This window comes from Aulonocara sp. 'chitande type north' Nkhata Bay, linkage group LG15 (genome assembly GCF_057382095.1).
Source record: "Aulonocara sp. 'chitande type north' Nkhata Bay isolate Kocher_YH1m ecotype deep benthic linkage group LG15, A_spYH_male_GT1.1, whole genome shotgun sequence".
In the NCBI taxonomy this organism is placed as follows: domain Eukaryota; kingdom Metazoa; phylum Chordata; class Actinopteri; order Cichliformes; family Cichlidae; genus Aulonocara; species Aulonocara sp. 'chitande type north' Nkhata Bay.
Window position 1 is genome coordinate 16,936,746 of NC_141358.1, and position 26,915 is coordinate 16,963,660.

A 26,915-nucleotide genomic window follows, 5' to 3' on the forward strand; every position below is an offset into this window, starting at 1 on the left:
AGTCTGGAGGGAACAGAGAGGTGAGAGACATGAAGAGAAAGAAAAATATGGAGGAAGGAAGAGGACAGGACTAGAAAGGAGAAGGGAGAAACAAGACAAGAGGCAAGAGGGAGGAGAGAGGTGAAGCAAGAGGAAAACAGTTTTTGACTGACAGGGAGGGTGGGAGAGGAGGAGAGAGGAGACGCTGACAGGATGACAGCTCTGATTTAGACACCGATCGTGTGTGTGTGTGTGTGTGTGTGTTTTCAAAAGGGGAAGCCAAGGTTAGGTTAATCACAATGACAGATGTGTGTCTAGCAATCTCTGATTCACAAACACACACACGTGCAGACACACATCAACACACACAAAATCCTTAAGAAAAAAAATCTCTTTCAAGGTGTCGATTGCAAACTTCCAGCTGACATGTGGCAGATTTACAAAGCTGTTACCAAAAGCTTAACTTTGACATTTTTGTTAAAAAAAAATCTTTTATCTCAATCAACTAATTACATTTACAATAAATTACATTAAAAAAATCACATGATAGACATTTTCTATTGTTTTTTAAATTAACCTGAAGTAATATGGTGACTTTAACTTGAATTTTGCTTTTCATTTTTAATTACCTCTTATAATAAAGTATCGTTAGAGGTAATAATTTTCCTGCTCAGGAGTTCATCTATATAAACCACCTTCATTTTGCTTGAAGGATTTTTGTAAAAAGGTTTTGGGGTTTTGGAGGCAGTGGTATGGACAAGTTGACAGATGAAGTCAGGCAGGAGTCACCATGAGCTATGATGTTCATAGATGACACTGTGATGTACTGAGAGTATGGACAAGAGGAGTGTAGAGGAGTAGTAGTGGAGTGGAGGTGTGTGCTGGAGAGAAGAGGATTTGAAGTCAGTAGAAGCAAAGGAGAATACATGTGTGTGAATGAGAGGCAGGCAGGTGTAACAGTGAAGATGGACGAGTTGAGATACCTGGGATGAAGCATCCAAAGCAACATACAGTGTACAATAAAGGTGAAAAAGAGAGTGCAGGTAGGGTGGAGTGGGTGAATGTAAATGAGGGTTTACAAGGTGGTGGTGAGACCTGCTGTGATTTGTGGTTTGAAGACAGTGGCATTAACAGAAAAGACACCAGGTGGAGCTGGAGGAGGCAGAGTTGAAGATGCTCAGTTTGGTTGGGAATGACCACAATACAGAAGATAAGGGTATGATGGAGGCAGACCAAGCTCAGATGATTTGGACATGTGTAGAAGAGGGATAGTGGGTATACTGGACAAAGGATGTTGAATATGGAGCTGCCAGGCAGGAGGAAAACAGGAGAAGGTCCATGAGTGCAGTGAAGAAGGACATGAGAGGGTTGCTGAAACAGAGGATTCTAGGGCAGGAACGAGAAGTCAATAAAACAAAGGTGACGTTTGGCAGTAGACTACCTGGACACAATAGGTACACAAAAAAAATACATTGCAACTTTGGTAATAGAAAAGAAGGAGCTCAGGTGGTGGATGAACAAATCTATTAAGAGAGTCAGAGTGTTGACAGTTGTGTGAAGTAGCAAATCCGAACCACCAGCTGGGCATTATAAGTAAAACCTGTCCGTCTACACTGAACATGCCTTGCTTTAATATGTTTGCTGTCAATGTTACTGATGTGCTGACAGTAAGCAACTCTGTCGCGTGGACAGAAATAATACTGTATGTTGCTTTTCTGTTTTAGACTCTCCCTTTACATATTTATATAAATTCTTTTCCTGATGACTATATATAAACATCTTACATCTCTACATGACTCACGCAGTTTAAGTGAGCAACAGAAAACCTGCTGAAAACAGAAAACCCCAACAAAAACTTGAAGTTGAAAGCTGACGTCTCGTTATGATGTGTAATTCCGCGATTGCAGAAGAGAGCGGAAAGGTGCAATCCTGCCACAGTCTCTTCACACAGATCGTGCCTCACAATTTGGGTGTTGAATTTTTTAACAACCCCTACACAGAAATATTCTTTGTGTACTTTGAAATGTGACATGGGGAACTGCGGTCTGGGCATGCCAGCATGATCAGAGTAAAAAAGTTGTTTTTGAAATAGATGGAGCTGAAAGTAAAATAACTTTTTTTAACCTGGATGTTGTGTTCATAGGAGACCACTCTGACAGGCTGGCACCTGGTTGGCAACACGGGAGGGAGGGTGTGGTCCGTTCACAGAGAGACCCCTCCATATCTCAGCGTGCGACACTTAGATGTTGTGGACGATCTTGGCACCGCCTACTATTGGAATGCACCTGGACTATACTTAGGAAACAAGGTCAGCTGCAAGCACACACTCTGAGACTTTTACAAATGGCTTAAATGACACCTATTACGATTTTCCTTGTTTTCTTTATATTAAACATGGCCAGTGTTTCCAAAAATGAGGTCAGTGTATGTACAAGGAACCCGTGCGAGACAAGAGGCCATTTTTTCTGCTTTTGCCTGTCTATTATGCTCCTAATAATCCCTAATAATCTCAATTACACTGCTCCTGCATTGAGAACAGAAGCTCCACAACCTCCTGTTTGAGTCTTTTGTTTGCAGTGTGCAGCTAATCAAAAGAAAGTTGGCTTAAAGGAGAGAAGGAAAGGAGTTGAGACGACTTGTTTCAGAAACATGAAGAACTGAGGGGCTGCGCTAAGGCCCAGTTTAAGATAAATAATGCAAAGCTACTGTAGACGACCCCAAAAATGACATGGATTTGTCAGTGAATATATTCGGTGTCCTTTGAATAACCAGCAGTCAACACTGATTGCTGATTTTTTTTGTGCCTATTTTACTTGAGATAACTGAGAAACTACATTAGCACCAACATTAAAGTAGACACATCCAAATGCTCTCAAGGTCACAGTAGTAGCTCAGTTGTGCGTTGTTTTAATCCAATCTTTAATCTTATACTTCAGCAGCAATAAGCTATAAACTAATGTTTCGGGTTACTTCAGCGGACTATTTGCTTCACGACATGGGCATTTCTAACTATATTACTGTGTAGTGATAGCACTGGCGGGCAAATATATAAGTTCTAACGTGATGCATCATTAGGATAGCCTTCACTATATAAACAGATCCAATTTATGATCTCAAAATGTATCCCCTGGGTGGAAGTCTGGTGAGAATGTGTCCTGCTGGGATGTTCACCTCCCTCGTAGCCCTGCTTCTCTGGATCAGCTTCTGCTAATGCCGACTGTTTGAAATTGCGCCGTGGCTTTCTGTATCCACGATTAGACTTTATCACTCCAGCTGGCAAATAGCTGCAGTCCATGTTTCAGAAGTCGAGTTTTTGCTCTACTACAACAACAGACCGACTGTGATGTTTGTCTGTGTGTCATGGCTTAGAGGAATATACCACTGAATTTCATTACTTTGCACCCGGCAGGCCTGGCTTGTCATCTCACTTCTTTGTCTGAACCTCTATCCCTCCCTCTAACCATCCCTCCATCCCTGCTTCTTTTCATTGGTGTGCTCCTCTAACTCTCTCTCCGTCTCTCCAGGACTCGCATTTTTCACCTCCCTGTTCCTAAATCATCTCCTTCTACTTCCCCCAAGCTCTTTTCTCTCTCACTTCTCTCTCTCTCTCTATCTCTTTCGCTTGCTTTGTGTCTCTTGGGGTAAACAGTGTTTCGCCTGTTGAACTCAATAATCAATGTGGTTTTTTTTTTTCCTCATCGCACACATGCATACACCAAACACACACACACGCACACGCATTAACACTCAGACAGACTCCCAGGTCTATATAAGTCAGATAATGATGTGTTTTGGAGGCATTAGGGACAGCAGAGCAGAACCAAATGCCTCCAAACATGGGAAACAAACAAATTACCACTGTGTGTATGTGTGTGTGTGTGTGTGCATGCATGTGTGTGTGATCACTAGAAGCAGTACGCAATACTGTATGAAAAAGTGATTCTTTGCTTCAGTCTCTGATCGTGTTACAGAGATAGATGCTATGTGACTTGACTATGTAACGCATTCACTTACACACGCACATACACACACACACAAACACGCTGTGATCTGTCATGTTAGCGTGTATCATTGGAAGTGACAGGCCATGTTTGTAATAACAAGCTAGCAGCAGATATATAAGTGCACAAATGTGTGTGTGATGATGTGCTCCATCTCCATCTCTGTATCGTTAATGCCATGCATGCGCATTGGCCCGATCGCCTGCTTCGCGGATGCTCATTGGTCCAGAAGAGCATTCCACTGATGCTCATTGGGTAGTTTATGTGCCATGTAGGTCCAGCGACTGCTCATTCACAGGAACAGCAGTTACTATCATTTAAAAGTGCCAAGTTTAAAAAATAGCCGTCTCTGCTTTATTTGCCAGCAGAGGGCAAATGAGTGGGGTTCAGCGTAAGGATCACAATAAAACTTTTTGATGTGGAGTGTAATCTCAATCTAAGAAAATGTTCCACAAGTTCAAAGACTGTTTTTTTTTTTTTTAGTTGTTTTGGTCCTTCTTCACAAACCTGCAGTTGATTCAAGCACATGGACTTTCTTAATCTCTCAAATCTCCATTTTCTTTGGAGCACTTAAAGTAGTCCTTGCACTAAAATGTCATTTTGTTTTAGGAAGCACTCCTCTGTCACAAAAGTGCAGATCTTTGGCTTTTTAATCAGAAACCAAATACTTTATGATAATAGCAGCACAGAGTCTTTGCTAATTTACTAACAGATTCACAATCAACAAAATTTGGGAATAAAAGAATGATGAAGATGGCCAAAGAGAGAGCAAAGCCATAGAGTTTTCTTTTCTTCTCCCTTTAACAACTCTATCTAGCTATTAGTCACCTTGCTTTTGTCTTCCTTGTGCATTTGACAAAGCAAAGAAGACAAAATGATCATTCTTTTAGAAGCAAACTAGCTACACTCCTGAGGGAGGAGCGGAGTAGCTGATTCTTTAGAAAAATGTTATAGAAGTTGACACCTCACCGTTGTAATGAATGAAATTTGTCTTTGTGGAAAATATTATTTTTCTCAGTAAGAAAAACATCAACCTTTTGCAAGCTGATGAGCTGTGACTTATGAGAGTGACAAATGTGTGTAGGTTTTGTGTATAATGTCACTACTAATCTGGTCTTAATTGCATGACATGGATTTGCCCTCCCCTTTCCTCTTTTCTTCTCTCCCTCCCCTTTCTTTTTCTGACTTGTACGGCTGAAAATGCACCGTTACGTCAGTTCGCGGTTGATTTCTTCCAGTTTTTTTTTTTTTCATTCTAAATGGCAATCTCATGGTCCAGAGAAAAAGAAAGGAAAATAATTACACCTGGTTATCAGTACAGCAACACAAAATTGCATTCCTGAAAGTCAAACAAGGCGTATATAGATACACAACCGTATTCAGTTTGCAGCAGGTCTTGAAGTTACGATAACTGTTCCTCTGTACATTGTTGCCCAAGTTGCTATTTTGGCTCGTATCTCCACTGCTTATCCCCTGTCCTACTTTGCTCATTCAGGAGATATTAGAAGAGAACAAAAGCAGGTAACACATGCAACACATAATTTGGACAAAACTGGACTCATCAACACTGTAATTAATTGCAAAGTGTAGAGGAGTTTGGTTTTGTGCCTTTTCTGAATTATGAAATAATTTAATTTCCTGACAAATTCAGTGTAGGCCGATAGAGGCTGATAGACTTGTGTTTACATGTTCTTATAATTAAATGTGGAGTGCTAGTAGGATGTTCATACTTAAAATAATAGCTGCAATGAGCCTCAAGGGTGAATATGTGCTGAATATTGAATGTGGGATATCATCTTTCTGTTTATTTGTTAGTTCGAGTCTGAAAGCAGGAAAGAAGTGTTGCACATATAGCCTGTGTATGTACACTCATTGGACACTTTATTAGGTAAACTTTGCTAATACTGGGTTGGAACCCCTTTTATTTTAGTAACTGCATAACTTAGCTCTTCATGGGAGAGATTGAGCAAGATGCTGGAGACAATCCTCAGAGATGTTGGTCCATATCGACCGTGATAGCATCACACACTTGCTGCAGATTCATCAGCAGCATATCCCGTTCCACCACCTCAAAAGATGGAGGTGGTGAAATGGGCCGAGTGGCATTGAGATTAGGTGACACAGGAGAACAATGAATTAATGGAAATCTTCAAGAAACCAGTTTGAGATGATTTGAGCTTTGTGACATGGTGCAGGAAGCAACCATTGGATAATGGCTGCACTGTGGTCATAAAGGAATGGACATGGTCAGCAATAATACTCAAGTGGGCTGTGGTGTTTAAACAATGCTCAGATGGTATTAAGGCAGGGGTGTCAAACTCAAATACACAGTGGGCCAAAATTCAAAACTGGAACAAAGTCACGGGCTAACGTTAATATTTATTGAAAAAAAAATCTTCCTCCAGATATAAGAATGAATCTTTTCTTATGGACTCAAATAAGTTTTTCTGGAAAACTGAATATGGAACAAGCAAAGCTTAATACTAAACAATATATATATTAGCTGTATAATACCAGTAGGCCAGCTCTAATAGTAATTTGGTATGGCTTCGCGGGCCAGAGTTTGACACCTATGTCTTAAGGGAACCAGCGTGCCAATAAAATATCCCCCACTCCCTTACGCCATCACCACTAGGGGGTGACTGTGGTTCAGGAGGTAGAGTAGAGATAAGAGAGATTTGATGTTGTTTACACAAAGCTGTTTACAGTCTTATATTGTCCGATTTTGATGGGCTTGTGCAAATTGTAGCCTCTGTTTCTTGTTCTTAGGCGACAGGAGTCGCAATTGGTGTGATGTTCTAGGTGCTCTTCTGCTACTGTAGCCCTTTTGCTTCAAGATTCAATGTGTTTGGCATTCAGAGATGCTCTTCTACCTTGCTTGTAACAAGTAGCTACTTTAGCGTAACTGTTGCTGACCTATCAGCTAAAAGCAGTCTAGCTGTTCTCCTCCGATCTGTGGCATCAGCAAGGCATTTTCATCACTGGATATTTTCGTTTATCAGACCATCCTCTTTAAACCCTAGAGATGGTTGTGTGGGAAAATCCCAGTAGAGCAGAAGTTTCTGAAATACTCAGACCAGCCTGTCTGGCACAATCAACGATGTCATCAAAAAGAATCTGTTATAATGTTGAACATTTTAACATGAGGATTAAGTGTGGCCCGTTAACTTCACATTGGCTTCATTTCTTGTTTACACAGTTGGTCTTAAAATCAAATTTTCTTTTGTTCGGATGGTGCTTCAGGCCTTAGACTTTCTTTAAGCTCAACAACCATAGCAGAACAAAAACAGTGATATGTAATATGGGCCACACTGTAGTAATACATATGATAGTAATTTAATAATTATGAGAAAAAGCCATTTGAGAAGTCTTCAGGATGTGAACTTTAAAACAAAAACTTTAAAACAAAAACTTTAAAACAAACACGAAAGCTGGTATACCCACCATGCCTTATACCATATCGTTAGCTTCATAGCATAATTGCCTAAGTCATTTGACTAAGTCAATGACTTAGGCACTTATGCTATGAAGCTAACGATATGTAAAGGTGAACATTTTTTGGGCTCTAAAATAACAAAAACTCATGAATTTTGATTAGATCTGATGTGGAGGGAAAAAGCTAAGTTATTATAAACTTGAGTGAAAACATAAAAAGACTTGCTGGAGAAAGAACTTTGACACGACACTTATATTGAATCCATAAGTCTTTCAAATGTTAAATCCAAAACTGTTACCTTGTAGAAAGTAAAACTTCCAAATCTGATACATCGCAAAATGATGGAGTTGATTTTAAGGAGTCAGCAAGCTGCGGAAGAACACAACAATAATTGATTGGCTCTAAGAGACCGGGGGCAACAGAGTGAGCTGCTCTGTGTCATCTTCCTGAATGAGATATGCATACAGATTTACAGTATATGTAACCTTCTCTGGAGTAATAATTATTCTGTCATAGTCCTGCACACAACCACTTAAGAATTCAACAATGTTGCTTCCCCCTTTTGTTTTTCCAAGTGCCAAAGGCATATGTTAGTGTCTGTGCATCACTTAGCAGCTTATAAAACTTCATGGAAAGGAATGTTATTTGAACCACATATACAAGAATACGGAGACACCGGTCAGCTGTCTTTCAGAGGTTGTTTGTGCTTTTTCTTAGGAATTTTGATGTGCTGATTTTGACGTGCTGAACCCAAATATGACATTTTAAACCTGTTTACATGGTTTAGATTATCTTATGTCTTGTCTTTATGTGTGTTTCATGTGATTAACATTTCTTTATTTCTTTATGTACCAAACAATAGCCTTGTAAAAAAAAAAGGTATGGAACAAAAAAATATCTGTGAGTTCACGAAGTTGTTGTGTAGAAAAGGGGGGGGGGAATTGATGTCTAACGTCCATTACCTCAGCTATTAGGCTACTTAACTCCGATGGGGTAATTTTGATTCATTTTTCTTTGATTTTTCATTTTTCAACATATGTCCTTATTATTCTGTTTATTTATCTATTTCATTCTTAATTTAGTTTTTCTTTGACCTTATTGTTTGTCGATCTGCGCCTTGACACACAGTAGTGTTATGCGTTAAGTTGTGTGAATTTGATTGCGTCACTAGGTTGTGTGGGTAAGCTACAAAGTTGACCCCACAAACGTGTCCTTGTTTGGGATTAACAAAGTTTTCTTAACCTGAATGTGAATAAGAAACTGGATATATGTAGTGACAATATATGTATTAGAAAAAAACTGCAGGGTTATTCCACCTAAAAAAGCCCCTACTGAAAATATTTAGAGCTGTGCAAGTCATGTAGACGTGTTGCCTGCATGTCTTTCTATGAATGTCTCCACAACCTTTTGCACTTTGTGACTCACAGCACTCTCAACGGCATATCAGGAAAGGAAGTGAAAACTATCACTTGTGTATTGCATTATAGACTTTCTACTGCAAGGAAGGTCAAACCCAAAGTCACAGTAGAAGTCAAAAAGTCAAATAGAGATAATATATGACATTATATATATAATATAATATATAAGGCAAAACAAAAGCTATTGATTAGAAAATTGTCTAAAATTTGATGTAGAGTGACCCTAGGGTAGATTTCAATAGAATTATATACTTTTTGTTTTTTTTAGAAACAGAGGAAATGTTGTCCACTTTTTACAGCTGGAGGCTGCGTGCATCTGTTATATAAAGGTCATTGCCTGTAGCCATGCACAGTGTGAGGTATGTCTAGGGATCTAACCTCTTGCCACAAACATCAACTTTAGGTAGAAAAGTGAAAAGACCATATTAAGTTATTGCCTATAATGCCAAACTGAACTCGAGGCCAAATACATTGCAGAGAACCTCAAAGAACCCGATAATAAGCCCGGCTCATTCCTGTGTGCTATTACTGAGTCAGGGTGCAACGGACTGACCCCCAATTAAAGAATGCTGCAAACAACACAGGAGGACCTCCAGGCCAGTACCTGGACCTCTGTAGCATGCACAGCTGCCAAAACATTCTCACAGTCCTGGGAAACTGCAAGTGATCATACAGCCAAGCACAGAAAAAGTAAAGTATCAGGGTGAGCACTGTCTGAAGTAAGTGCTTCCACAATCCAGAGCACAAACACCTTCTAAAATTGTCTTTACCTTGTAAAAGTGATCAGAAAAATAAGACCTAAGAAAGGTAATCACGCAGAATGGTTACTGAAGTACAATCCAATAATCACCTGGTAGCAAACTGCAATAGACACAATGTCTTGTCCAACATCTATCTATCTATCTATCTATCTATCTATCTATCTATCTATCTATCTATCTATCTATCTATCTATCTATCTATCTATCTATCTATCTATCTATCTACCTACCTACCTACCTACCTACCTACCTACCTACCTACCTACCTACGTATGTTCTGTGTGCCATGTGTTTGTCATTTTAGAGACGTTTGTTTTCCAAGGCTTTTGTTACAATCTGGTTTTCATTTCCTAAAGGGTGATTTCCTTTGTCCCCCTCCTCATCCTCCCCGTCTCTTTTTTTCCCCTGCCCAATCTCCTGAAGAGAGCATCTGTTGCCACTGTCTGCTTTTGTATTCGCAAAATTGACAGAAAGCAGGCGCACATTTCTGTGAAGAAGCTGGCATGTGGTACGTACAAAAGAAAGTTACATGCTAATTGCATGTCATTACTCCCCGCACACAGTAATTTCTTTGATTGTGGTTACTGTACTTTTCTTCTTCAAAGTAGTGATGGTGCTGATTCTTACCTCTAAATTCTCCATGAATGTCCACAGCGTTTGAGATCAAAAGTCGCTAAAAGTAATAGAAAATGTTTAAAATTGACATGTGTATGTTTATTTGTAATGTGAGAAAATAAATAGACATATAGGAATCATCATACAAATCATTGTAAATTGTTGCTCTTGTGGTTTAGTCAGATTTCTGGGTTTTTGGTAACTAAATACTATTTGGATTAATTATATTCTATATAACTGCATCTGATTAGGCAACTGCCACCATCAGTCCTGTGCAAAAATGGGTGTACTTACCTTACAGTAGATCCATACTATTCTTGCCTAAGCTAACGCCAAAATCAGTCCATTTGACTAGTGGGATCACTATGCACAGTGCAATGCACCGGATTCTCGAGTGCTGTTCAGTTGGACCACTGCTTCCTCAACAGCTGCTGCCAAAGAAATGTTTTGTATTAAGTAATTAGGAAATCTCTAAGGCACGCGAGAGGACACAGTGTGACTGAAGCACAAACTGCAAAATTTTGTGGTTCAGGCACCAACTTAACCACAAAGTGCAAAATGATTAACATCTTTGTTGCCTGCACGGGTGCTTTTGAAAAGCTTGTGTGCATCAAAGAGAGAAATGATATGAGAGTAAGAGAGACAAAACTAAACATATTCATGCTTGGACGTTTAAGCACAGAGTGAGTGCAAGCCAACAGGCAAGTGTAATGAGGGAACAAAAGTGCCTGGATGCAGTACAGAGCCTTGACTGAGTACAGCTTAAGTCTGGGCTTTGGGTGGGCCTGTCAAGGACTTGTTGATTGTTTGCTTTGGTTTACTTTTGTGCACATTTAAAGGTGAACTGTCGCCCTATAGCTTCAGGTCGCTGCCCTCCTGAGCAGGTATTCTCCAATGACTTTTCTATATTTGGATGAAGTCATCCTTCCCTCAGTTCTGACTAGTTTCCTGGTCCCTGCTGTTGAGAAGCACCCCAGAGAATCTTTATCCTTATGCTCTCAGGGTGTCCTTAAATGCCTTTTGAGAAACACCAAGTGGGCTGCCATGTACCTCTAACTTCTGAATCTCTGTTACCATGACTGCTGGGGTCCTGGTCACCTCCCACATGGACCTTCTTGCTCAGTTTGGCAGCAGCGCCAGCTCTATGAAAATTCCTGGAGGGGGTCTTCTTTCTTTTGCAATTACCGACTCCTCTGTGCTACTGGGAACATTCAAAGCAAAGGTTTTGAACCCTTGCTCCCCACAATTTTAGCATCTAAGTCTACAGCAAGGTTCTTTGGATTTCTGAGGCTGAGGTTTTATCCTGAAGTACAGCGCGAATTTTCCTTTCACAGAGCCATGCATATATGAGGGTTTGTCCCTATCATACCTCTGAGTCCATCAGAGTTCTACATACTTGCTAAGGGTTATTAAAGCCAATAACATCTGGCTAGAATTTGAACTTTTACAGTAAAAGCTGAACGATTAGTAAAATTAGACAATCAGTTTCAGATTTTTAAGACATTTGCTGTGTTTCTCATGTTCTTTTCATTTTGTCATCATACTCGTCTGAGTGCAGATTGATGGGAAATGTCAATTCTATTTATTTCACAAATCATAAAAATACAGTTTGTCATTTCTCTACATACATACATATACACATTAGCACCCAATGTAACATGAGTAGCATATATCTTTTAACAACTATCAATGACTAATTTGATGTAGTGTTTTATAAAAGTGTGTATAAGGAACAAACTCAGCTAAATTTGAATAATTTTATGTGGATATGAGAAAACAGGTGTTGTTAAGCAGATGTCTCTTTAGGAAAGATGCCTTCGCCTTTTTCTGCAAAACTCGCAAAGAAGTCAAGCTGTAGCACAAATCCAACTCTTTTTGGACAACAACAGTATCCTAAAATTGGAATGGACTAACCCTTAAATTATAATACTCGACTAGGCTACTTATGATTATGGAAAAGCCCTATCCATCTTACATCAGGGCTCTGCTGAGAACCTTGGAGGAGGACTGAGGTCAAACGTGACTCATATGTTGAAGTCACCCAACTTACAGTGACTCATCCTTACACCTCTTCTCCGTGCCAAACCCAAACCCACTACTTGGCACAACGCCAAACTTTACTCTTCTCATTTTCTATATTTTATCCACTTTATTTTTAATTAAACTGATAAACAGGGGCATTATTACCAGTTTCCCCTCCTTCATGAACAGCAGCATGCACACCTTCCCATTTCATCATGTTTAGTTTAGTATGCTCCCTTTTTTTTCACAGTAACTACTCCTGTTTTGATATGAAACTACTTTATCCCTTCTCTCAAATAGTATTGAAGTGAGCTGAATGGCTTGTATGATACTCATATAGCCGTGGCTGTGACAAAGGGTTTCACTCTAATGAAGATTGTGTCAGCTTCTTGATTAGGGTTTTAACAGTGAGGATTATGTCTTGTTCTTCTTATTCTGACCACTAATACAGTTAATAACAGGCTTATCAAGCTCACAAGGGATCTCACTGATGTCTTTTGCAGCTGTGTGTGTGCGTGTGTGTCTGAGTGTTTATTGTTCCTTCGTTTCCACTACACATGATTCTCCTCTCCCTCCCCGTATGTCTCTCTCCTGCTGTGCTGTTCTGTTGGCCTTTTTTTCTCTCTCCTGTATTGTGTTTCTGTATTTCAACTCCCCCCCTAGGGTAGAGATGGGTCATCAGGTTGCCATGACAAAAGCTTTGATTGTTGCCCAGGTTGAGTGGACGGCATCAGAGAAATGAGTTTTTCTGAGAAATGTCAATAATTTCAAAGGAAGTAAATTGCAAAATACAGGAGTCCTAACTGGATGGAGAATCAGAGTGAAAAAGCTTTTCTGTTAGTTTTCAGGTCATATCCTGCTGAATGCTTAGTGAACACAACAAACAGAAACAGGTAAAAAAAAAAAAGTATAGTACATGCAAATCCACTTTTTATAGCTCTTTGCACAACTGGAGTAGTAAGTTGAAGCACTTACAGATCTGTGCAACTTTCTTGTGTTTTTATCTAGATTTTATTCTATGCCAGCACTTCCTATACTGGTGAACAAAACACTATGTTGTAGTAACAGCAAATGTGAATGCCCATGAGATAGACAGTATTTGATTTTTGGTTCCATAATTCTATATGTAACCATACAGAATTACAGTACTATTTATTAGACTGACATCCAGTGTTTATGCCACAGCTAAACTAAAATAACAATATTGATTATTATAATAAAAATAATGTGTCTATGTCTCTGTAATGGCTAATCAACCAGTGTGTGTACACTCTTTACAAGTGAGCAAAATTTTATTTTATTATGCTGGGTTTTTTTTTATTATTTTCCGATTAGGATGACAAATTGTAGTTATTTTTGCAGTTATCATTCCTGAACAGAACATTTATTTTTAGCCAGTGAATGTTTTGCTCTAATAATTTCTGACTTTTCAGACAAGTCCATTGTGCTTGCTCAAATTTGGGTATATCAAAATGTAATTTTAGTTTAAAAAAAAAAACCTGACAGATTTTTTAAAATACTTGTGTTTTCTTATTTTTATGATAAGTGGTCTAATAAATTTGTTAAGCAAATGTTGTTTTCATAAGCCACAAGCTAAAAAGCCCGGGAATCAGGACCTTGTGAGACTATAATGTATTTTCAGCTCATATCTGGAGTGTTGAAAACTTTACTAATCAACATTTATACTGCAAATGAAATGTAAGATGAGAAAAAATACAAGTTATATATAATTAACCAAAATGCAGACAGAGACAGAATGTTAGGCTAAAACTGGGTTTTATTATACGAGCTGATTTCACAAAAACTAAAAGGTGTATAAGCTAAACTCACAATTTAAAAAAAAAAGTGTTGTAAACAAACTAAAGCTAAATTTAGCTTCTTCTTTTTTTGGTCGCCACTGTGGATTATCTGCCTCCATCACCCTATTTTATATACTTTTCCTCTTCACTGGTAGCTCCATATTCAACATCCTGTATCCACTATCACTCCTCTGTGCATGTCCAAACCATCTCAGGCTTGCCTTTCTATCTTTGTCTCCAAACCACTCAACACGAGCTATACTCACATCTACTCCTGTCCACTCTGGCCACTCCCACCTAAAACCTTAGTTGGAATCTTAGCATCTCCAGCTCAAACCAAAGCTAAGCACACGCAACAGTAAGGGTCAAGCAGATAATCACAAGGGCAGGAATAGAACCAAGAGAGGAAATAAATTAACAGAGGATGCTCAAGAAAAAACAATTACGAAAAAAAAAAGAACCATTAGGAACACAAACACACACAGACAAAGAAAGATGAGAAAAAAGAGGAAAGTAGAAAACAGCGGGTCAATAAAAGAGTAACAGGAATCAAGATTAAAACAAAATTCAAAACCTCGTCCATCTGCATGTTGTGTGAAGGTCTAAATCTTGCTGTTTGACTAAGTCTCACCACTAATCAGTCTATTTCCATCTGCAGCAGGCAGCTGTTTCTCATGAAAAGCCCCAACCCTAACCCTGTTACAATGATTATTTTCTTTTTTCCCTGCTTGCAAAGACTTGGGAGAACAATTTAATAAAACCAAAAACTACATGTTCTGATAGCCTAGGGTTAGAGTTAGGCTTGTGATCATGTAGTAACTGCTGATGCCTCAAAAGGTTAAAACCTATACACTGTCTAGCATCAGTGAATGATGAGACAAACCTATTGACTACTTGTTTAACACAGTGGGGGTCTCTAAATTCCCAGATATTTCCATTAAGGATAGGGTCTAGGATTGTATTTTTTCCTATATTTACCAGAAAAAAAACTATTTCTAATGCTAATGCTAATTTTCAAATGTTGTATTTATATTATCTCGTGCTTTCTCAACGTGACCAAAATGAACATGGAAATAAAATAATGCGGGTTTAAGTAAAATAAATAATTAAAAGCATGCTATGAAATTTTCACAGTAATATATGTAGTTTTGTTAATTGGTCAAAGTATGAAGTCTGTGTTGTGCTTTTTAGCAGGATCTGTGTCTCTGCTTTATCTTTTAAGTGCTGGTAGCTGTAGTGTCAACAACGAGTTCAAAAAAGTGACGAGATCACCAAAAGTTACTTTTTCCCGTCTACTTGTCTGATCATACCATTTATTACACCTGTAGTCTAGCGAGTACATTGGAAGTGGATGCGTAGCTTATCGTCCTTTTTGTTGCACTGGAATGAAATTCAGACTTTTTTCTTTTTGCATGAGAAACTAAGCGTGTATGCAGTGGTCATGCTAGAGGGCTGATTAGCTAATGGAGGAGGAGGTCGGGCAGCACAAGTGTCTGATGTGTGTGGGCTGTGTGGGTTTAAACTATGATTTTACTGTCCTCTGGAGTCCAAATCAGCAAATGGAGGTAGATAGAGGATAAGTGTTATAGAATAAAATATCCACCAAGTACACCTCCAGGCACACTGGTGTGGATATATCTGTGTATGTGTGTGTGTGTGTGGTTTTTCAGTCAGTTGTGAAAACGGTGATTCCGCCTCGTGGTTTAAAAAGTGAGTGTAATGATGTAGAATGGAAGAGGTTTATAGAGGCATTAAGCCTAACTCTTCCTCCTTCACTACCTCACTCGCTCTGTCTTTCTGTCTCCAGCTCTATTTCTTCGTCTCTCTCCCCCTCATCCTCAATGTCCCCCTCTCTCTGTTTTTATGGTGGCATTATTATCTCGCTCTCCCACCCATTACTGTTCAGGTTGAAGCAGAATAATAAATTTCAGGATCATGCCGATGCAGCACTTCTCCAGCTAAAGCTCATTCTGTGGACTCGACAGAAACGCTGCACCAAAACAACTCGAGACAACAAAGATTGTAGCATGTACCTGCTTTCTTCATGTTTTCAGCATTTTAAAACTATTTTAGGGGGAAAAAGTCATTATTAGATGAAGAAGTTGTGGTGGTTTTTCTGTGTTATTGTGGGTTTGTCTATGACTTGTACTTATTTACAACTTTTCAAAATCTCTCTGACTAGATAACATTTTTTGCATTTTCTAAAAACCTCTTTCTGTGAGACTATGATTAGTTTAAAACAGTGTATTAGGCTTTTTTCCTTCCTACTAATGTACTTTGTCAACATTTTCAACATTTTTAAGTTAACCTGCCTCTACATCAGAATTTTTTCTTTGTCACTTTTTCTCTCACTACTCTGATGGTTTTTTGGTCACGTTTTGCTTTTTAATCCGTGCGCTCTATTAGCGTCAAATAAAGCAGAAACATGGACCTTTAAATCAATCTAATAGTGAGCTAAGTCTAATGAGCTACGAAGCATGGGAAATCAAAAGGTCAAAAGGTGTTGTTTTTATTACAAACTTGACTTTCTAACTTGTTTTGTCTGCCTTTGTCATTCTGCAGCTTTCAGCCTACGGTGGGAATGTCATTTTCACCGTGTCTTATACTGTAGAGCAGCAAGAACAAGTGAGCATCAGAGTCACATCAGAGCCTGACTTAATCATAGAGGTAAGTTTTTAAACAATTCACTAATTACTTGTAGCTGCGAACTTAAACTACTGTCAACATGCTACACGGTAATGGAGAGATATTAAGTCAACCAGGACTTGAGACTGGTCGGCTACCACCACCTGATAGGGAAAAATGTGTACTACCTAAGCAGTTGGCGAGTGTTTGCTGGTTGTCACCCAGTGAAACTGCAGAATAAATCTTGGTCGTTATTGGTGGTTGTTATCAGATTGCATGGAGGACACAGACTTGTCTGCAATCACTTGAAAGCTGCTTATTAACAGTCAGACTGGAAACTGAGAACATTCACACTTAAAGTGAAAGCTGTGCCTTACTGCTACAACCAGCACCTTTTGAAGACTTTGAACTCTAATACATTATTTAGTTTAATATTTCAAGTTGCGGTTTTCAATCCACAGCCACAGTAAGGGCTGAGACTGATTTCACATAGCAACAGCCATCAACCTCCAGCAACCACTTGCCAACTGGTTGGAGATTGCAAATGCCTGTGGTTGCTAGGGGAACTGCATGACTGGAGCTTTATCAATTGGTTTCCCAACAACAGCCAGAAATTTCTGCCAATGTTTGAAGAAGTGGAACTTTTTATTTAGAATAAATAAAGGACCTCTAGCAGCCACTCAGCGACCAGTAAGGGAATACACGTTTTTTCCTAGTGATCTGTGGTTTCCGGGAGTCCCCAAGTGTTCTTGATGCCTATGTGACTCTAGCCTGAAACAACATATCCATGCAATCTATATGCATGGGTTTAAATTGTGTCGTTTTTTTGTTTTACTTTTTGATTCCTATATTAAACTGTCTTGGTGCATTTGGGAGACTCCTCAGGAACAGCCATGCGGTAGAGCCCAGGAATGAGATCCAACTGAACTGACTATTTCAGTTAAAGGGGTTGACAAGGACTGCTCCCAGCACTCAGCAAATACATTATTTTTGGTGTCAGAGTAACTCAAGTGTGACTTTTTCTGTTTTTGTGTACTTGTTTTTGCGCTGTTTTCTGCGACCATGAGGACTAAATGAAGTTGCAAACAGTTAAGAAAAGACAGACAGTCACACACGCGCGCACGCAAGCAGCTGCAGCCTGAGGAGAACTGCTGAACTTAGCAATAAAAAATGCAGATATACTCTCTCGCCCCTTCTCTCCCTGTATGTCTGTATAATGAGCAGGTTGCAATATGATGTATGGCAGCAATAAGCAAAGCAGCCACACTATTAGTTAACTGTTTATATCTCTCATATCACTAAACAACATTGTGTCTGTGTATGTGTGAGAGCATGGAGTACACACAAAACAATGCACAGGTTGGTGTGTATGTGTGTCCTCTGTGCTGGAGCTGTAGAAAGGATCCAGTTACTTTGCTAGTGTTCGAAGAAGTGGGAATTCTAATTAGAATAGTTGGAAAGGTTTTCAGAAACGATCTAAAATAAACTGCAGTAAATGTGAAAGCACCTAAGTCTCACATACTGACTGCAAAGAGAAAGCGGCGTACTGTGTACGGTAGGTGAGAAGAATGGATCGAATGGATGAAAGGGCACGGAAAGAAAGCCATAAAAGGAGGGAATGAAAAGTAAAAGAGACTTTGAATCAAATAAAGGCAGGGCAGGCTGAAAAGTGAAATAAAAGATGGGAAAGAAAGAAATTGACAAAAAAAGGAAAAAGTAGTGGAAGATTGAAAGGAAGAATGGTGGGTGTGAAACAACACAAAAGGAAGTGAAAAGGAAAAAAGGAAAAGAAGAAACAAACAGTGAAGAACGGAACGTGGAAATAAACAAAAGTAAGAATGAGGAAGAAGGAAAATTGTGAGACGGATAGTCACAGACCAATGAGCTTGTGTTATTTAAAGATGTGTCAGTGAGATCGACAGACTGGGAGGAGATGGGAGGAGAAGGAGAGGAGGACAAGTGTCGGTCTTGTTGTCAACAAAAAGCCTCTCCAAATGATGACAATAATGAACCACCTACACACTGTCAGCCAGCTCTCTCCCTCTTCACTGTCTCTTTCAGCCTTTGTCTCGTTTTGTTCCCTCTTTTTCTGCCCTGCTGTTTACGCTGCATATCTGCATCGAGTTGTAATATTTTTTGTTGCTTGTTTTTGTGAAGTGCAAGAAGAAACTTGTGTGTTGTTCGCAAGAAGTCAGCATCTGAATAGATAATAATCTCTCTGTCTTTGTATGGCTCTGTGGCTTTGTTGCTTTCCGTGCCTTCCTCTCGATCCATGCCCACTCAATCAGTCCACTTTAGCACAGTTAAAGTGTGTAAATAAAGAAAGAAAAGAATGCTGTAAACACAGAAACGCAGTCTTGAGCCGCCTCTCATTTTGTTTCAGGAAAAACCTTATAAAACTTTCCCTTTGTGATCTAATTTTTAAAGTAAGAAGTGAAATGTTTGTATTAAAAAGTATTAAGAATTGAACCAACATAATGATGTTTGTCTTTTTAAGGGATTTTTTTAACTGAATTCATTTTCTTATTGGTAAATAAAAGTGAGGTGACTCTTTCATTTTCCCTCTTTGTCTCTGTCATCCTCTGATTTTGTGCATCTCTTGGCTGTGCTGCTGGTTTCACCGTCTTTATGACTCCCCCACCTCCCCCAATTCAATTAGTTTTTATTTAATGGTTTATTGGCATAGTAAGCTCTCCCTCTCTCTCACTCTCTCCCTCCATAAGTAGTTGTCACTCTGTGTTAGCCACTACATGCCATTGATCCGTTCTCAACAAGAGATAGTCAGATACCAGGCCTGGGCTCAATTTACTTTGCATTTAGTCCATTCAGTATGTCAATATACACTGGAGCTCATTACCTAATGACACATCTTTCACTCTCACTCATTTTTTTTAGATAAGTTATAAATGCACATGTCAGTGCTGTCATAAAAGCAACAGAGGGAATGCCGATGTTTTACATTTATGAAATTAAAAGTTCAAATTGTAATTCTTTTGCTCTACCAGGGAGGAGGGATGAAGATTAATTACAAAAGGTTTGGCGAGCCTGTCTACCCATCCTCATCCAGCACCAGTCACATAGTTCTCCTGCCAGAGAACTTCCGGGTTTCAGAGACGGCACAGCCAGTTAGTCGGAGAGATTTCTTGTCTGTGCTGGCAAAAGTGACGAGTGTGATGGTGCGGGCCTCTTACAGCACAGAACGCAGCGCTGTTTACAGGTGGGTACGGAAACATGTACACATTTCGAAGTGTGCCATCATGACGTATTGATCATACACTGTAAAATAAATCATTATATTAAAATTAAGCTTGTAAAATCAGAAGTTTTTAGTCTCATTTAGCTGTAGGAAACAAAATTTTCGCTCAGAATCAAGACTCTGAGGCATCTCCTTCTTATAGCCTGTGAATATCACGGCTTTAACCTTGTGCAACCTAAACATAAAGATGGTGGTTTTATAGGTGAAGCTTATTGCCGTCTGAGAGTAAAATCTGCCTGAGAGAATGAACTCGGCTCATAAAACCTCTAAAAGACTTATCAGCAAAACTGCCCTGTTTACGCACAAGCTGTATGTTTAACTGTGAAGGCGGACAGACTCCCAGTATGCTGTATGATTTTGCTTGATATTTGTATTTCTGTGCCCTCCGTGTGCAGACTCCACTCATTTTCTATGGAGGTAGCAAATCCCGCTGCTATAGGAGAGAGGAGAGCATCAGCTGTAGAAGTGTGTTCTTGCCCTTATGGATATGGTGGAACTTCTTGTGAGGTAAATACACACCATTCATCCATTTGTGTTAACGGCTTATCCAATGGGCACATAAGGCTGGTTGGTTACATACTGTAGCACTAATGCATAGAGACAACCGTTCATACTAACATTTATACCTACAGTCAATATAGACACAAGCACATAGAACAAACAAGATGCTACCAGACAATAAAACTTATAGAAGGGATTAAAAACAAATATGACAAGAACAGAACCAAAACTATTTAACTAAATTCAATATCCAATTGGGCCAAGAGATTAGTAAAGATCTCTGCTTCAGATGGTATTGTTGCAAAATGTATCCTGAATAGAATTAGGTATATTACACATAGCTAATTATTCCATTTGTATGACAAAATAACATCCAATCCAATGTGCAAAAGGTGGATAGGTAGACTTACAAGTCTACAAGAATCAACCCCAGTTACTGGATACAGAGCCGTCTGGACATTAGGTGGAAGTCTGAAGCTTTCAGCAGAACATGAAGAAAGTTGTGGTTACCTTTAATTTCTCTGGAGAGCGTTGCTGAAAACCTGGAAGCTTGTCTCTTGTGAAAACACACATTCTTTGACAAACACTTTTTTGCTAGCCATAAGTCAAAATTTGGGGTTATTATTTTGAAATTTCAACTTTCAAATTTCAATAATAACAATACGTTGTTTTCTCAGACGTTTGAATTGCTAAGACCTAACTTTTTTAGATCATTTTAACTTATGAATGACAGTTTAGTTTTTTTTTTTCTAGTTGTGGGGAAAATATTTTATAGTCTTGAGTTCATGCAGAACCGAATAAGACGTGTGAGCATCGCCTCAGCGGAGCAACATTTGTTGCACTGAAAGGGCATTGATGAAAAGATGTGGTTCAGTTTTGTGTGGCGTAACTGCATATCTTTGGACTGTAGCGCTGTGGAGTGAACCCATGCATCCACTGGGAGTACATGGAAACTCCACACAGAAAGGCTGTGGAGGCTGTAGCTGTAAGATGGCAGGTCTAACCACTGCACTGCAAACAAGCACAAATAAACAAAAAAAATCATTCAAACACAAAGAAACATTGATTAGAAAAATTTCCAGTGCAAGAAAGGATTCTTGAAAAAAAAAAGAGTACCTATTCAAAAGATTGTAAGCCCACACTGAAATGTACGCAGTCACTTAATGATGTTGGTGTGTATTTCTATGTTAGAACATCACATGTGTACTTTTAAATGTGGCTAATGCTAACACATGTACAAGTAATCCCTGTGAGCCACAAGTAGAGCCTTCAATTTGTATCCTGCTATATTGACGTTAACTCAGGATGCATTTCCTTAAATGGTCATCAACTGAAGGCTTAGACACCCATACATACAAACAACAGTCTCTTTCTGTAAATGTTTGTGCACAGTTTTGTGTTACAGGCATTTAGTGTACTGATTCCTTGATATACTGTATGTTATGCTTGGTAATACTTGACTGCACTTCAGGTGGAATTTTAGTGCATTCGTTTTTCATAAATACATCAAAAAGAAGTGTCCTTATTCATGATAACACCTTATGTCCACGCACATATTCCAGATGGGATTTTTACTCAAAGTGAAAAGATGTTTGTCTGTGTAGCTTTTAGTTATCCAGATCATGGTAGCTGGAATGAGCTCAGAAAGAAAGTGACTTTTTTAAGTCCCGTGAAGACTTGGTTTAAATACCTGGAACTTTCTTTAGAACTCAAGAATCCTCTTGGATGAGAGGTGAAACATCTCCACGAAACCTAAAGAAGTCCTCTCCATTTCTTTCCAGGCTCCTCAGACAGATGGTTGGAAATGTTGTGGATCAGCTTATATTATCTGGGGACTGTTTAACTAGTCTAAAACATCCAAACATATCTCAGAACATAATTTTATTCAAATTGTATTGTGATTCCTAAATTTGTCTCATGGAGATTTGAATTGCTTTATTCAAAGAAAACTGTAAACAATAACACGAAATTACCGTTTAGTCTCAGAATGCAGCTGATGCGCTGTTGTTTTAGCTGACAGCATCATGCTTTTGAAAGTCACACACAAGCGCACACGAAAAATATTCCAAGTGTTGCACTCAGAAACACACACACACTTGAGGTGCTAATTAGAGGATCACTATGTAATTACTCTACGCTACAGCAGCTTGAAGAAAGACACTCCGTCTGGCTTTCTGTATTTTCTAACTTTGTGATCTTGTGTGTTTCAGGCGTGTGCGCTTGGTTTTCGGAGGGTAAACGGGAATCTGTATAACGGGGTGTGTGAACCTTGTCACTGCCATGGACACACAACACAATGCCATGAAGTCACGGGGCATTGCTTGGTAAGTAGCTTAGTAGTGGGTGAATTATGTCACCTGTTTCTTTTTCATTTGTATTTATTATTTATTACTATTGCTTTTATGTGTTTGTTTTATGTGTAAATTAATACTCAAAGATCTAACCCTATTTATCATCATTAAAATGTAATAAAGAGTAATGAGTAATGAGTTCAATTTTCTTTATTTGTTTGTTTTGAAAAGTCTCATTTCTTTCATTAACCGCATTCTTTTTTTAATCAGTAATTAAGGGAGTTGAATTGTTTATTTGGAAGCCGTGGATTACATGTATTCATATCTTTTCAGTGTTTTTGTTTAAAATGTGTCCAATTAATTGAGGAATTGCAGAAAATCTTCCAAAATTGGTTGAGTTAGCTGAGTGTGAGAGTTTTGAAATGAAAGACACTCGGAAGCTAAATGCATAACTTAATATGGAATACATAAATGAACTTTTATGTATACAAAAGAGTTTTTTTCTTATTAGTTGAAGTCTCCCCGGATTTGCCATCTAGTGGTGAAGGCAGGAATTGCAGTGTGAAATGAATAAACATTCCAGATTGGCCTTCTTATGTGCATCTGCTCACATGCACCCACCCCAGTCTGCACATTGCCTTAGGGTTAAGCTGTCAGTTACCATCGCACATACACACACCAGAATACACACACAACACACACATACACAGCGATCTATGAGTTTTGTATTGCCATGTTATGTTTCATTATAGATGAGGAGGATGCTGGGATGTGTCAGGGGGAGGCCAACACACAGAAAAAGACAGACAGACAGGCAGGGAGGCGCTTTCTTTTTCTCTGACACACACACACACACACACACACACACACACACACACACACACACACACACACACACACAGAGGAAGACAATTTGACGTGAACTCACTCACAGCACATAAACAACCTCTGTATACATATTCATACACAGTGAGTGGCAGACAGATCTGCACACAAACACACCTCTTTTCTGAGGAATTTGATTTCCAGCTCGGGTTGAATGACTGAATGATGCCATGGTTATACAGGTTAACACACTGTGTATGTGTCACATTGTGATTCACCATTTGGGATGTTTGAGCTGAGAAAAAAATGATTTGGAATAAGGTGACATATAAATGCACAGACTAGCTCAAAAGTACCACTAGCGCTTCAGCTGGACATATGAAAACAACAAAGATTTTGGCCAATAAAAGAGCTGTCTATTATAGATACAGCATAATTTTACGGTTTAAAAACTCTTAAACTGAAATCTTCAGATTTTCTATTTTACGTTCTCAGTGTTGAAGAATTTAGTCTTATTAAATAAGTCGTGATGCCACAATTACAAAAGAGCACTAATGGAAGTAGAAGGTTTTACAGCATAAGTGCAGGTTTTAATATTGAGTTTCTCTCTGGAAGCAACTTCTTAATTCAGATTAAAAAGATGCAACAGAAGAAGCATCGCTGTGTTTTGATATATGAAGGTGAAGCCTCCCATTAGAAACCGTAGGGTGTCGAGGACTGTCGATTTTTAATTTCAGAGAGTTTTTTGTACTGCCACTAAATCTGGCCTTAACTATGTTGTTTGCAGCCTTCACAATTTTGCAGGTAAAATATTGTTGGGTTGACTGTTATGATGTTGGGTTTCTGTTAAACCATTTCCTGTTTTATTTTGGAATTCTTTGTCTGTTTATGTTGTTGATTTTATTTCCTGTCTTTGTTAGTTTTCCTTGTGATTGTATGCTCTGCCCTGATTAGTCTCATCTGTGGCGTTCTTCATCCCTGTTTCCAATTAGTCATCATTTACCCGGCTATATGTGTGTGTCTGCAGTTGTTTTCATCTTACTTGCCTCATTTACCTAGACCTCATATTGTTGTCACCCTGCTTGGCACGTGACAAGGTTGTGAATGTGATAACTGGAGAACCAGGTGACGTAGGATTTTGAAATTCATATCACAGTTGCATCTACTAAAATCTTCAGATGAATTTGAATCTCGGTGAACTTGACCTCAAGGTAAAGGTCAGAGATCAACTTTACAGAAAATCTTGTGAGCACAATAAACTGAGAGCAACGTCACCTAGGCTTTTCAAACTGATATCATAGGTGTGTCAAGGTCAGAGGTCACCTTTTTACAAAAATCTGGTTCTGCTGGTGTTGCTTGTGTTGCCAGGATTTTCTGGTGTAGTTTTGTATGCAAACCACCCCCACAATAGCAAAAAGCTCCAAAGGTGTGAACTGTTTAGTTTTTATCTTTCTAACCTTTAACTTTTAGAAACAAAAAAAATATTATGAAAAAAAAAGCAGATCTGTTCTAACGTCTTTCTTTCTAGTTTCTTTTTCTTCCAAGTCTCAACTTAAATCATCCCCTTTTACTATTAACTGCACATGTATGGCTTGACTCAGTATGGTACAGGTTCAGTTCGTTGTTCTTCCTGTCTGTCTTTAGCATTTTTGACTGTTGGAAATTATGCAAAGTTCGTCTGCAGATGTGTATAACATGTACGCAGCTAAAAAAAAAAAACTAAAACAAATACTTGAGAGGTTTTTTGTTTCCAAGACAATTCCTTGTTACTTGAAAATACAAAATAGGTCTTATTTGGAGTTTTTTCCTTCCTAAATGACTCAACAGAACAATAGCACAATGTTGTTGAGGTATTTTTATCATTGCACAAACTGCTTAAACTCTTCTTTGAAATTGCATCCTCAGAGAAATTGACTTGCTCTCCTGACTCAAATGAACTTTAACCTATTTTTCTCCCCCAGGACTGCTCCCACAACACCGCTGGCCCCTACTGTGACACCTGCCTGCCAGGTTACTATGGCAACGCCACCCGTGGGTCACCTGCGGACTGTCAACCCTGTGCCTGCCCGCTCAATATTCCCAGCAACAAGTAGGTTCTGAAGACCCTGGGGTTAATGCAGCCAGGGCAGCACAATTTAATCAAATGCCTCAATCTATCACTGTTGACCCACCTGACTCTGCGGTCCCTATTTCTCTTAATAATCTCCCGTCTCCTCCTGACACTCTCACCATGTTTTTTTTTTTTGTGTGTGTGTGTGGTCTTTAGAGGTTATCGCCACAACTAGAGACTTCATCACTCTCGGCAGGAATATAATTGTAATGACATTAATGGAAATATCATCACCACAGGTAGACTCATAAATATAAGTGGAGAAACATTATCCCTGTGGGTGGAAATGTCATTGTCGCTGTTAGAATCAACATAATTTCTACTAGGAGCCTTAACACAGTAGAAAATGCAAACCTCCCACAAGTCATTAAGGGATTGAAAACCCTTTAGCATTATATTCCTCTCATATGGAAAGCTACTCATGCTGTGGCTACATCACAGACTTGAATGACAGATGCTCAGATTACACCACACAACAGTTTTCCAAAGAGATGCAAAAATACTACCAGACATGAAGACCTTTAAACCACAGCTATTAAAAAAACATACACATTGATATGTTGTCTAGGGGTAGGCACATTGCTTGGTTACATGCGGTTATTAAATTAAACTCCCTCCGGGACCACACGTGTTGATAAAGTTTAGAAAAATCATCGTTTATAAGAATTTATTTACACACGTCTGATTTGGTTTATTCATGAAACATGCACATAGTACATAAATGACATCATTTAATAGTATTTTATGTTGTTTTGAGTTTTTGGGTTTTTTTTTTTTTTTGCAAAGATGTTTTCACAAAGTGGAGTCATTAAAATCAAAACTACCAGCCGGTACATTTTTGGTGCACTTCAGAGCAAGTGTTATTATTACGTTTCTCCCTGGAAGTCCAATTTTGTATCCTGGCACTCTCTGCAGTGCACGCAATGTCCGCTCTTCTAGCGTGTCAAAAAGCCAACATTTCAACTTGAATTTTATATAGGCGAATAAGGGAAATGCTGCTAGCAGTGAGTGAAGGTGTGTTGGTGTGGCCAAAAAAAAACATGCTGTACTCTAGCACACTTTTGCCATAGTTTGGTCTATTTGAGCGGAGTGCCCTCCCTCCGGATGTGTCGGTAGACTGCTTGTTGAAAGCCTGATCATGGAGGACAAATTCACAGGGCACAACCCTGTCAAAAAATAATGAGCGTGCTCCTACTCGTGCTTCTGATTTGATGTGCCACCTTTAGACTTGTGCACTTCAGACTTTTTGACTGAGAACTCCTCTTTGGTTTCTGAG

General features: G+C 39.0%; 1 protein-coding gene across 1 annotated transcript in view; it reads left to right on the plus strand.

Annotated features, from left to right (window-relative positions):
* Window positions 1-26,915, plus strand: part of lama2 (laminin, alpha 2) — a 231,722-nt gene that overhangs the window by 95,505 nt on the left and 109,302 nt on the right. The window contains exons 14-19 of the mRNA XM_086264682.1: window positions 2,123-2,287; window positions 16,594-16,698; window positions 19,662-19,873; window positions 20,308-20,419; window positions 22,624-22,737; window positions 25,491-25,618. Coding sequence (XP_086120808.1) covers window positions 2,123-2,287; window positions 16,594-16,698; window positions 19,662-19,873; window positions 20,308-20,419; window positions 22,624-22,737; window positions 25,491-25,618 — 836 coding nt within the window. The remainder of the gene's footprint in view (window positions 1-2,122; window positions 2,288-16,593; window positions 16,699-19,661; window positions 19,874-20,307; window positions 20,420-22,623; window positions 22,738-25,490; window positions 25,619-26,915) is intronic.